Raw genomic sequence first — 13,852 nt, 5'->3', positions numbered from 1 at the left:
CTGCCTAGCTATCACGGTTCATGAGATACAGCATGGTGACAGACAGACAGACGGACAGACAGACAGACGGACAGCGGAGTCTTAGTAATAGGGTCTCGTTTTTACCCCACGAACTAACTTTTAGTCTGGGGCCCACGTTATAAGACAACTTTTATATGACAGTACCTGGAACCGCAGCCGTAGGAGGTCGGCGCGCAGTTCGCACAGTTCGTGAGTCGCCACGTACTCGCTGTCTCCATAATCTAAGTAGAACACATCCGCCACCTGTGAATGAAAGAATATTCATTATCAGTCGAATTACACATAGCAAAGATAATATAGTGTATAGAGAGTTACTGTCAAAGTAAATTATGTAGCCACAGTAAATTTACTTCCATCTTTCGACAGAAGATTAAAACTGTTAGAGCGCCATTTGACTTTGATCTTTATTCTTTCACTGATATGTGTTAATTTATGGCGCCATCGCTCGAAAACATTGCAACATACCTTCGTCGAGTAGATGGCGTTAATATTAATATTTAATAAGTTAACACATATCAGTGAAATAATAAGGATCAAAGTTAAATGGCGTTCTAACAGTTTTATGTTCTGTCGGAAGATGGCAGTAAATTTACAGTGGCTACATAATTACATAATTTACCATGACAGTAACTCTCTATACACTCTATTCTCTTTGCCCATATATACAGATGTAGTGGATAATTATTTTTCATGGTATTTTCACGGAAACGTTCACATTTGTTGATATATAAGTATATAATATGCTATATTTTACACCACAACCACAATCAGTAACTTTCTGGCCTACGCTACGTTACCTGTTTGGTGGCGTCGAACTCGTTGGGTCGTATGTCGTGCACGCGCGCCCTGTACCAGCGCCCGTCGTGCCGGAACACCGCCGCTACCACTTGCCCTACTGATACTGATGTCAGCTGAAATATAAAATAATAGTTTAATCATTTTCACCACACCAGCTCGGAAAGGCTTACTTTGCACTTCAAAAACTGATAGCAAAGTTGCATTTTATTCACATGTGAGGCAAAGTAATCAAATGCAAATTTTGAGTTGTTTTCTTATGATTGCTGGTAGAATTGACTTTTAAATGATAATTTTGGATGATAAATATTGAATAACATTCATTTGGATTTAATTTGATTTGCTACGCTCGTGGTTCAAATTTGGAATCTTTCGCTTGCTCGGGTATCAATTAATAGCACGAGCGGTTAAACAACAACTTTGCCCCCTTGTAAAACAAATAACTATTTTCTACTCCCGTACTTTTATTTGTCATCCTTTAAAACCCTACCTTATAGTTGTCAAGACAAGTCTTTAGTTTATTCACCAAAAAAGTATTCGTGCATACACGCAGTATCTTTTTGACGATTTTACGATACTTCGTGTAATGACCACTTAAAAAATATTGAATGAAAAACAGTGTTGCCAACCTTATTTTAAACGTCATCTCTGACAAATAAGTGAACCATAGACATTTTTTTTTAATTTTATTCATTCATTCATTCATTCTTTTCCCGCCCGTACCCTCCATTTTTGCTACTTCTTGATTTAATTATATTTGTTAAATTTACAATTTTATTTCAAAGAAAGTGCTTGGTCGTAGAAAAAGTATTGTATGCAAAGTTGTTTAACTGAGTCAAAAAATACTCGTGGCGTCTTTACTCACGCCACTCGCCTTTTTTGACCTCTCTTAAACAACGGTTGCATAATAGTACATTATTGTCGAGGCTCGGAAGTAGCTACTTGCAGCAAGTAGCCAGCCGAGTCATATATAGTGCTTTTCTCAAAAATGGTGCAAGAAATATAAATATCATAGAAATATTTTACAAAAGCAACGTTCTTACGTATATATTTTCACAAAAAAAAGCCCTTGCCGCCTTTTTATTTTTTTAATAAAAAAATAGAAGTGTATTTTTCTGCCAAAAATACGCCAACCTATTTGAGACAGCTAAATAATCGCGGTACTAATCATCTGTTTGGCTGTTTAATGGGCCTGTGCCTTCATTTGATATGGTCATTTCAACTTTTAAAAGTTTGGAACTCGACAAATAATGGAATTTGTATGCGACATTGCAGTCCCAAAATCGAGACTGCAATGTTTTTAACTTTTTAATTTTTGACTGACCATAAACTGCGCGCTTCGCGACCTATTTTTTAGATGGCAAAGTCGACTTTGCCGTCCATTTTTGAGAAATAGTACATTATTGCAGAGGCCGGGAAAGGGCAATTCGTGGATAAGTTTCGATTTTGTCGGACGACGCGAAGCGGAGTCCGACAAAGAAGACGAATCCACGAATTGCTATTCCTGCCGAGGCATATATAGTGCTTTTCTCCAAACATGCGAGGAAATAAGCTAAAATAATTATTATTTAACCATCAAGCATCACTCAAATCAAACCTTCACATCCAAAATGTCAAAAACAATTTCCCTCTTTAATTAATTTTTAAAAGTTAAAGTTACAAACTTATTCTGCCATTCAGTATTCGTTCATTCAATATAATTGTGCAATATAGTAGGTCAAACCAACTTTTCAGTCAGTAAGAACCAGGAAAACTATACCCATCCTTTTCTTTTGGGTGCTAGTACTAGTGTAAGACAAAGATAGTATGATTCTCTTTGTCTATGTTTGAAATGAGAAAGTCCTTTGACAAACTATATAAGCTTTATGAACACGGATGAGATTTAAAAAAAATATAAAAATAATCTTTGATTTTATTAAGCAGTATTCGCACGATCATACACGTGAAATGATAGCTGATCGGGTCGTGTAGAAGCGGCTCGCGGCAATAATAATTGGCCGTTTGCGTTTTTTATTATTAAAAAGTAAAAAACACTACTTGGCTACGGAGGTGTTCTACTTGAAACTAAATGAATGCATCTCGCAATGCGTGCCTCTGAAAAAGCCAAACAGCTCTCATAATAGCCGGTACAATTATCCATCTTGGTACACTCCTGAGATAATTAAAACTATAAAGGATAAGTACTTTCATTTAAAAAAATATAAACAACTTGGTTTGGAATTTAATAGAGAACTTTTTAAATACTATAGGGGACGTGCCAAAACACTTATTGACTCAGCTTATAGAGAATATATTCGCAATATTGAAAACAGTATATGTATGTAATGAACCAGCAAAGTTCTGGGATTTCGTCAAAAATAAGCGTAAAGATAGACAATCATGTAGTGAATTACATTACAAAGATGTGGCTGTTAAGGGACAGGCGGCAGCTGATGCCTTCGCTGAGTACTTTGGCTTCGTTTTCCAAAACAGAGTACCGCAACTGAACGCGGAAGCGGCCGCACGATGCGCCGACGCTAACGCGACCTGTGTTGTGGTTGATGATGTAAGTGCGAGGGAGATAAGGAAAGCAACTAGCAAACTCAAACCGCGCTCGGCGGCGGGGCCTGACGGTATACCACCTTTTATTGCCAAAGACTGTGTATCTGTTCTTGAGAGACCACTACTCTACATATTTAACTTGGCTCTGAAGCAAGCTAAATATCCTCGGTGTTGGAAAATCTCTAGAGTGACCCCTGTGCCAAAGGGCTGCGCTGGCTCGGATATTACACAATACAGACCTATTGCAATACTCTCAGTATTTGGTAAAATATTTGAAACTATCATAGATGTGCGCATTAATCAACAGATTTCTTCTAGTCTCGATGAGGCTCAGCATGGTTTTCGTAGCGGTAGATCTACAACTACAAATCACATATGTTTTGTGGACTATGCGGCATCAGCAATGGATCGTTGTCGACAGATTGATGTGGCATACTTCGATTTTAAGAAGGCTTTCGATCTAGTGGACAATGATCTATTGTTGCAAAAATTTGCAAAGCTCGGATTCATGCCTAGGCTTATTCACTTTTTTGCAGACTACTTGTGCGATCGTAGTCAGTATGTGAGGCTCGGTGGGTTCCAGTCAAAACCATACTATACAAGGTCAGGAGTAAGTCAAGGTAGTACACTGGGACCTACCCAGTTTCTCATCATGATTAACGATTTGCCTAGCGTTGTAAGAGCGGCTACTTGCCTCATGTATGCGGATGACTTGAAGCTTTGCTTAGAGGTAGGACACAGCGAGGATTGCATTAAACTCCAAAGTGATATTGATGCCGTTGCTGAGTGGAGCGTGAAAAACAATCTGCACTTCAATGTTTCCAAATGCAAAGTCATGACGTTTTCTAGAGTCAAATCACCCATTACTTCTACTTATGTTCTCCAAGGGATCCAGCTTGAGCGGGTTCATGAAATCCGCGATCTGGGGCTTACTTTAGATGTACAACTTAATTTCCGTAAGCATATTATGACAATCTGTAAAAGTGCGTCTAAAACTTTAGGTTTTATTATTAGGATGACTTATCTGTTTGGTAACATAAGGGTAGCGCTGATGCTATTTAACGCATATGTACGTAGTAAACTAGAATTCGGAGCTATTATATGGGACCCATATGAATCAAAGTATATCACTATGATTGAAAAAATACAAAAGAAATTCGCAAGGTATTTATATAGCAAATGTTTTGGTTACTACCCTTATCTATATCCCTCCCTTTTCGTATCGGGGATGGTAGGCCTTGACACTCTCGAACTGAGGCGGAAAATGTTGTTAATGGAGCACTATTATGGCATCAGTAACAATAGGATAAACAATTCGTCTGTATTGGAGCGAATGGGCTTGCATGTGCCTGCGTGGCGAGGGTTGCCTGAGCTGGAGATGCCGCCGCTTGTACGCGTGGCTGCGCGCGCGCACCCGGCAAGCTGATAACGCGCCCACGGCTAGGGCACTGGCGTTAATAAATATGATGGCTGTTGAGGGTCATGATATCGATATATTTGCGGATAGTGGTGGTGGATTTCGCAGAAAATGTTACCAAATTTTAAATGCTCTATTTCCCTGATGATTTCTGTATACTGTATAAATTTGTATCTAATATTTTTTAATTTGAATTTTTTATTGGTTTTTAAATTATATTTGATTATTTTCTATAACTGACGTTTGTAGGTATATAGTTTATTTTTACAATTATTCGACTATGTTATATCACATTTTTTACATTATTATTAAGTGTTAGAATTAAGAATTAACATGTAAACGAGTTGGTGACTTTACTGTAAGTTTATTATGTATCTTGAATAAATGAAATGAAAATACAGTAATAAGTTATTACTGTAGTGTTTTTTTACTTCCCGTCCGCTAGAACAGGACAGCGATAGTTTGATGTTTTTTAATTAGAGTTTGACATTAACGAAGAACTTCCCGTAGTATTTTTGCTACAGTAAGGTGAACATTTCCGAGCATATTGGAGAAAAATACTATTTCATATAGATAGATAGATAGATAAAATCTTTATTCAACCACAACTTACATGCTTTTTGACACAATAAATAATAACAAGAGACAAAAAGAAAGTTGACAAGAGATAAAAAAAAAGAAAAATGCAACATACAATTTTACACTACAATAGCAGTAATAGCAATTTACATATTTGACATATTTTAAGTAGAGGGTCATGTGTTGTGGTAAAGAATAGGCGCTGACTCAGCATAAATACTGCGGAGACCGCAGCGCTGATCTTCCGTCAGGACCTTAAATAAACCTACAGTTATGAACGACCAGTGCAGCGCTGGTCGATGTATGTATGAAATATATATAATTAAAATTAAAATTATATATATATATATATATATATGTATGTATCTATATGTATTTGTACAATTGTAATTGTGGATATTATAAATAATTGAAAAAAATAAAAAATAAAAATAAAAATAGAATAATACATAATGTGTGTCGAGGAACGGTGTGTGTGTATGTGTGTGTGTGTACAAAGTATGACGTATAGTTAAATACTTACTTGTAGTAATTAAGTATTATAAGATTAATATGATGTGAACGCAAGTGGACAGGCGGCGATAGATATAGGTAGGTAACGGCAGGTAATGGCAGGTAATGGTGTGAGGGGTGGGGTTAAGTTTAAGCATTTCGTTTTTGTGTTTCTAGTAAGTATTGGCGTAATTTTTTTTTAAATTGAGGTTTACTTTTTAATATACGGATTGGTGGCGGTATGTTATTCCAACACTTTGTAGCACTATACCTAAAACTTCCCCTAAAGGCAGCAGCCCGGTATTTTTGAGGCTGCAGCATCAGAATACGCGGGGCTCTAACAGAGTGACAGCTTCTGTTTGTTGACCAAACCAATTTTTTGTATAGATAGCTTGGAGTCTGAGTGTTTATTACATCAAACAGTAAGCATGCCAACATTAGTTCCTGACGTGGTAGCATTTTGAGACAGTTACCGTTATTTATAAATGGAGTGACATGAGTCCGCGGGGGAATATTGTAACAAAACCTGGCACATGCGTTTTGGATCCTCTGAATGCAGCGCTGCGAGCGCGCCAAGAGGCAAGGCCCATATACAGTAATACAGTAATTTAATTTCGATATAATAAGGGCTTCGCATAGTCTCACTCGCAGATCGACACTCAGAAATTCACGAACGTTGTATAAAACTTTTAGACGGTACATACAGTACCGGAATATTTCAGCAATGTGACCTTCGAAACGGAGGTTACTATCCATCAAAAGACCAAGATTTCTCGCTTCGGTAACTGGAGCCACATTCATACCATTCATTTCTATTACAGGATTACAGGCTGTTATAGAGTTTGTCTGGTGCGGTGAACCCAGAACACATCCAAACTCAGATTGATCGGGAGACGGGACGGTGGCAGGCGTAACTTGGCAGGTCTTGCGACAGAACCGAGGAATCCTATCTATTCGTGTATATATCAGTGGTAAGCGCGGAATGGGGCGAGCCTTGGGACATAACTAGGGAATGCAATAACCGGTCAAACTTCATAACCGGTTTCGGTTACGGTTATGCCCGAAAAATAATCGAATATCGGTTATAATCGGTTACGATTATTTTCGACAAAAAATTATAAATTTACAACGAAGTAATTAAAAAAATACAAAAATCTTTATTTTAGTACCTACAGTATTAGGGAATGTGAGTAAAAGTCCTCGTTTTTTAATAAAACACACCAAATACAGTAAAAGTAAAATATGACCTTAGACGTGACACAATATTCAATAAGAATAAGAGAAGGGTCATTCCACCGTTTCGGGTGTTACACTTGAACTCATAAAATAAGGTTTTATTCGATATTGTAACAGGAACTAGGAGGTTATAACTATTGATTCATCTACTACTTTGATAATATTTTCCTTTCCTGTACGCACATTATTAAAGTATAAGAGAAATAACGAGAGAATCACTAAAAAGTAGCTGTTTCGGGCGTTACGCAAATTGGCCTATACCTTCTGACCATCAGTACCAAAATGCATAATTAAGCGAATTTTATCAAGTAAGCTCCAGTTTTATTTATGTCAAGTAATAATAGTTAGTATAGTCTACTGAAACACTGAAGTAACACTTAGTATCACTTCTTATTTAATTTTAATAAAATAAATTACCTGTTTCGGGTGTTACTCATGGTTCGTTTCGGGTGTTACGAGTACGAAATTAAGACAGATTTATACGAAATTATGGCTCATTTTATTGGAATTATTGTCTTTTTAATAAATTCGATTAAAAATATAAGTAATAAATGGTGAATTATTTTAAAATACATTATCTTAACAATAAAAACTGTTTCTCGAAGATATCATAATTATTTTTCTTTCGATGCGAATATTTCCGAAAATATTCACTTAATCAAAAACTTGTTGATGGTGATACCTATTCATTTTGAAAGATCTATCCAACGACACCCCACATCACAGGATTAAATGCAAAAAAAATTTAAAAATATTTTTTTGTACAGGAGCTACCATAAAAAAACATATTTTTTCGGTTTTTTTTTGTGACATGAAGGTTCGGTATGTTTTCTATGGAAATAGGTTAGTTTTGACTTCTTAAACCAGTTTTCATTTTTCAACCCTTTGGTAGCGTTTCTTATGGAATGACCCAGAAGTAAATTTGGTATATTTTAGTTATTAAAGTCCTCGAATGACAAAAAATATAGTCACAGGCGTCACAGCCAAAACAGGCAGGATTTAGTAGTTATTAGATGATAAAAACATACAATCTAAGTCATAAATAAATAACCGAAAATAACCGTAAGCGGTTATTCGAGTTTCCAATAGACATAACCAGAAAATCCTATCTACTCACGACGTCAAAGGGTGGTATTACATCTGCCCAATTTCTTTGTCTCATATTTTGCTTAATGGAGAGTGAGAAGCAATGACATTGGGCCAAGATATTGGACAGATATACCACCCTTAGACACTTAAAAATATGTATTAAAGATAAATATCTATATTTACTAACCGCATGTGCTTCGCGGTTCGCCTTGTCGCCGTAGTACTCCGTCATATGTTCGACCAGTTCATCCAGCTGAGAGATTTGCGGCCCGACGAACTGCACCCAGAAGCGAGCCAGGGAAGAAACGATCGACACGTCGACTCAGATGCTAACCGCATGTGCCTCGCGGTTCACCTTGTCGCCGTAGTACTCCGTCATGTGTTCGACCAGTTCGTCCAGCTGAGAGACTTGTGGCCTCAAGAACTGCACCCAGAAGCGGGCGGGGGACGAAACGATCGACACGTCGACTAAGATACTAACCGCATGTGCCACGCGGTTCGCCTTGTCGCCATAGTACTCCGTCATGTGTTCGACCAGCTCGTCCAGCTGAGAGACTTGCAGCCCGACGAACTGCACTCAGAAGAGAGCCAGGGACGAAACGAGCGACACGTCGACTCAGATACTAACCGCATGTGCCTCGCGGTTCGCCTTGTCGCCGTAGTACTCTGTCATGTGTTCGACCAGTTCGTCCAGTTGAGAGACTTGCGGCCCGACGAACTGCACCCAGAATCGAGCGGGGGACGAGACGGCTGATACGTATACTTCGATACTGGACGATGCGGCTTCTGTGGAAAAAAATTAAAGGTGCATTGAAATAATATTATTTTTTGTAGAAATGCTTCACTTATGTCTTATGTTTATAACTAATAATTAAGCTTATCTTAAAAAATGCAACGGAATGTATTAAGTAGGTACATTATAATAATAGGTAGCTTTAATTTGTGTAATTTTACTAATTCTGTCAGAGGACACCTTGTCAATCATCGACAAGGAGTTAACGACATGACAATTAAGTTGAAAAGCAAAGCGGCGATACTTGTGTGGGCTACTTTCCCACTTACACTTATACTTACACTACACTTATCTAATATTAATACACTTATATAAAACATAATATTAATATATACACATATTTATTTACATACATTTTATACATTTATTTACATTTACACAATAATCATATACACGTTATATTTACATATCGTCCGTCAATTCTTGATGTTGCCAACAAGTCGGGTGCAATGCACACGCGCACCGCGATAGCAATCCTTTGTTCGGAGCGCCCGGTTCTGAGACCCGCTCCGTGCCGGCCGGCCATCGCCGCTCCCCGCCTCAGTCTATGCACAGTACTGACGCGAAACGCATGTCGCTTGTGACCGCTAGACGCATTACGTTCGCTATCGCTTATGCTTTTGTTGACGCTTAATTTCTATTTCTATATTTCTTCCGTACTGTTACCTTCTGTGTTTCTATCTTCCGAACTTTGGACATTCCTTCTGTGTTGTATATATTCTTGACATTATAATATTTATTGGAGAAAGTGGACGTTTGGATTACTGTGGCTGTGATACGTCACGCACCCTATCTACATCCCCATACTGGTGACCCCTGAAGAACACAGTACCAAGAGGATAACATCAGAAAACCGTACGTAGAAGTGTCGAGCAAAATAGACAAAGGAAATACCGTTATGTCGCCCATCACACAAGTACCGGCGGCAGTGCCTGTTCCCACTGCACCATCCGTCACAACTGCGCCGCTCGGTTCCACTACAACAACGACTCCGTCATCCGAAGTTTTTAGAGTCGGAGTACGACTTCCACCTTTTTGGCCGGAGGAACCCGCGATTTGGTTCTCGCAGGTTGAGGGTCAGTTCGACATAGCCGGCATCACCAATGACCTGACAAAGTTCCATTATGTCGTCAGTCAGTTAGATCGACAGTTTGCAAAGGAGGTCAGGGATATTATCACCAATCCACCGGCATCTGACAAATATGCTAAGCTGAAGAGCGAACTCATCAGTCGCCTGAGCGATACCACCGAGCGACAGATCCAGCAACTCCTGCATCATGAAGAGCTGGGAGACCGTAAGCCGTCTCAGTTCCTGCGTCACCTGCAGGCTTTGGCAGCTAAGCGCATATCGGACGACGTTTTACGCATGATGTGGACCAACAGATTACCCGCGAGCATCCAAACTGTCCTCGCAGGGCATCCAGATGCTTCGTTGGACATTATCGCAGACCTTGCTGACAGGGTCCACGACATCGGCCCACGCTGCGCTTGTTCGTCACACGTCGCTTCTGCAGGCTCCGAGCAACCTGGCTCCAGTACTGACGCCTTGGCAAGGGAGATAGCTGCGCTCAGGAGAGAGGTTCGTGCCTTGAAGATGGACCGTGAAGGAGGAAGATCCCGCTCAAGGAATCCCAGCCGCTCCAGAAGGCAGAGTCGTTCCAGCACCAGGTCCCAGTCCAGTTATAGGAAATTCCCCATCTGCTGGTACCATTCAAGACATGGCGAGAATGCTAGCAAGTGCGTGCAACCCTGCGATTACAAGAAGTCGGGAAATGCCATGGGCAGTCGGTAATGGCGACTCCTGACCGCCCTGTCACATCGCGTCGCCTGTTTGTCACCGACAGAAGGTCGAAGCTGCAGTTTTTGGTCGACACCGGTAGCGACCTCTGCGTCTTCCCCAAGTCGTTACTGCACGAGCGTCGAGCACCGACGGGGTATAACCTTTCTGCAGCTAATGGGACACCCATCGAAACCTACGGTTACGCGCATCTTAACCTGGACCTTGGACTTCGACGCGACTTTCCGTGGCGTTTTGTGGTAGCTATGGTTACTAAACCGATTATAGGGGCAGATTTTCTAGCGCACTATAATTTAATTGTAGATTGTGGTGGTAAGAGGCTAGGTCGTATTGTAGATAACATCACTAGTTTATATGTTAATGCTGTTTCTGCTATTAATACTAGTGATATATTTTCTGTAAAGGTCATGAACGGCAGCGATTCCTGCTACCATCAAATATTGTCACAGGAATATCCTGAGATCACACGACCTGCTGGCATACACCGCACTATACCACACAACACACAACACCACATTCGCACCACTCCAGGTCCCCCGGTATCCTGCGCTCCGAGACGTCTTGCCCCTGACAAGCTGAAGCTGGCGAGGCAAGAGTTTGAAGGTATGTTGGCTAGCGGCACGGCACGACCATCAGAGAGCCCTTGGTCTTCACCACTGCACCTGGCGCCTAAAAAAGATAATGGGTGGCGCCCTTGTGGTGATTACCGTCAGCTCAACGCCCGTACCGTCCCTGACAAATACCCCATCAGGCATTTGCATGATTTCACCCACAGCATATCTGGTTGTAAGGTCTTTAGTACCATTGACCTCGTAAAGGCTTACAACCAGATACCTGTATGTCCGGAGGACATACCGAAGACGGCCATCACTACACCCTTCGGTATGTTCGAGTTTCCGTTTATGACATTCGGACTCCGGAACGCAGGCCAAACCTTTCAGAGGTTCGTGGACGAGCTGACACGCGGGCTGGACTTCGTCTACTGCTACTTGGACGACTTCTTAGTCTTTTCCAGAGACGAAGAGCAGCACAAACAGCACCTACGTGAAGTTTTTACCAGACTCCGAGACTACGGCATGGTAATCAACGTGTCTAAGTGCGTCTTTGGGGCTCCACAGGTAACTTTTTTAGGTTACCTGATTTCTGAGAGCGGTACCAAACCCTTAGACACGAAAGTCCAAGCCATACGTGACTTTCCACCACCCAAGGACGTCAAGCAGCTGAGGAAATTTTTGGGTATGGCCAACTTTTACAGGCGATTCCTGCCACATGCCGCTCAAATCCAAGCACCTCTCAACGCACTCCTGGGTGGAGCAGTCAAAGGTTCCAAACCCATCAACCTGACCGGCGATGCTCTGAAGGCTTTCAACGAGACCAAGGAAAGCCTATCCAACGCAGCGTTACTTGCTCATCCCGATTGTCGGGCTAAGCTGGCGTTGGTCACAGACGCATCAGACATGGCACTGGGTGCGGTACTGCAGCAGCAGCTGCAGGACCAGGTATGGCAGCCGTTGGCTTTCTTTTCTCAGAAGTTGAGTCCATCCCAGACCAAATACTCGCCGTATGATCGCGAACTGCTTGCGATCTACGAGGGTATTAAGTATTTCCGGCATATGCTAGAGGCGAGGCACTTCACGATTTATACTGACCATAAGCCGATCAGTTTTGCTTTCCATGAGAGGAAACATAACTGTTCGCCTAGGCAGTTTAGGCACTTGGACTACATATCCCAGTTCACAACCGATATAAGGCACATATCCGGCAAAGACAATGTTGTGGCCGACACCTTATCTCGGATTGAAGAACTGGCGATACCACTCGATCTTGCCGATCTAGCTAGATCTCAAGTGTCTGATCCCGAGCTTGCTGAGTACTTGGCCTCGTCATCCCTGCGCTTGGTAAGAATGCCATTCCCGGGTAGCCCTGAACCCTTGTACTGCGACGTCAGTACGCCGACTCCCCGACCATTCGTCACCAAGCAGTACCGAAAAGCCGTTTTCGACAGTCTCCACTCCTTAAGTCATCCTGGTGCCAACACAAGTGCTAAGATTGTAGCCCAGCGTTTTGTATGGCCCAGCGTAAGGAAGGACTGCCGAGACTGGGCACGAGCTTGCGTGCCATGTCAACGGTCTAAAGTGAGCCGTCATGTGTCTGCGCCTCTAGGCACATTTGAACTCCCTCGGGCTCGCTTTCAACAGGTACATATTGACCTAATCGGTCCCCTCCCTGTTTCACAAGGCTTCCGCTATTGCTTGACGGCCATAGACCGCTTTACGCGGTGGCCAGAGGTCGTACCAATAGCGGACATCACGGCAGAGACGGTGGCCAAGGCATTATTGGCTGGCTGGATATCCAGGTTTGGGTGTCCTGTAGATATTGTCACAGATCGTGGTCGACAATTTGAGTCCACACTGTTTCAATATCTATCTAAGACCATCGGCTTCCAGCATAGACGCACGACCGCGTACCATCCAGCGTGCAATGGCATTGTGGAACGCTTCCACAGGCAGCTCAAGGCCGCCATTACATGCCATGCGGACGCCAATTGGTCCGAGATATTGCCTCAAGTGCTTCTCGGCATACGCAGTGCTTTTAAAGAGGACTTACAAGCGTCCTCAGCCGAAATGCTTTACGGCGAGCCGCTGCGACTTCCAGGCGAATTTTTTGACCCAAGCTTACCCGGTACCACAGATATCACCGATTTTACCGCACGGTTACGCTCATTCGCCTCGAAGTTGAAGCCTACGCCAGTTTCACGCCACAGCAAGGACAGGATCTTTGTGTTTAAAGAGTTAGCGACAGCTGAATACGTCTTCCTCCGCGAAGACGCTTCACGCGCTCCTCTAACGCCTGTATACTCAGGCCCGCACAAAGTCCTGGAGAGGACTGATAAAGTTTTTAAACTCCTCATAGGTAAACCGGTTACCGTGAGCATCGACCGATTAAAACCAGCGCATTACCTGTCCGAGGACTTGAAGCTCGCTGATCAGGGGCCGACCACACCTGCCGCACCAGAAAACATCCTGCGCGGGAGGCAGCATAGTGACCCTGGGCCAAGTCAGGCTAACGTACCTAAAACTACTCGTTCGGG

The 13,852-nt window shown here is 42.0% G+C and overlaps 1 protein-coding gene across 1 annotated transcript in view; it reads right to left on the bottom strand.

Annotated features, from left to right (window-relative positions):
- Nucleotides 1-13,852, bottom strand: part of LOC134672867 (tudor and KH domain-containing protein homolog) — a 126,098-nt gene that overhangs the window by 103,639 nt on the left and 8,607 nt on the right. The window contains exons 6-8 of the mRNA XM_063530816.1: nucleotides 8,799-8,956; nucleotides 819-932; nucleotides 166-264 (exon numbers count right to left, since the gene is read on the bottom strand). Coding sequence (XP_063386886.1) covers nucleotides 166-264; nucleotides 819-932; nucleotides 8,799-8,956 — 371 coding nt within the window. The remainder of the gene's footprint in view (nucleotides 1-165; nucleotides 265-818; nucleotides 933-8,798; nucleotides 8,957-13,852) is intronic.

This window comes from Cydia fagiglandana, chromosome 17 (genome assembly GCF_963556715.1).
Source record: "Cydia fagiglandana chromosome 17, ilCydFagi1.1, whole genome shotgun sequence".
NCBI lineage: Eukaryota > Metazoa > Arthropoda > Insecta > Lepidoptera > Tortricidae > Cydia > Cydia fagiglandana.
This window is presented reverse-complemented; position numbering and strand designations above follow the sequence as displayed.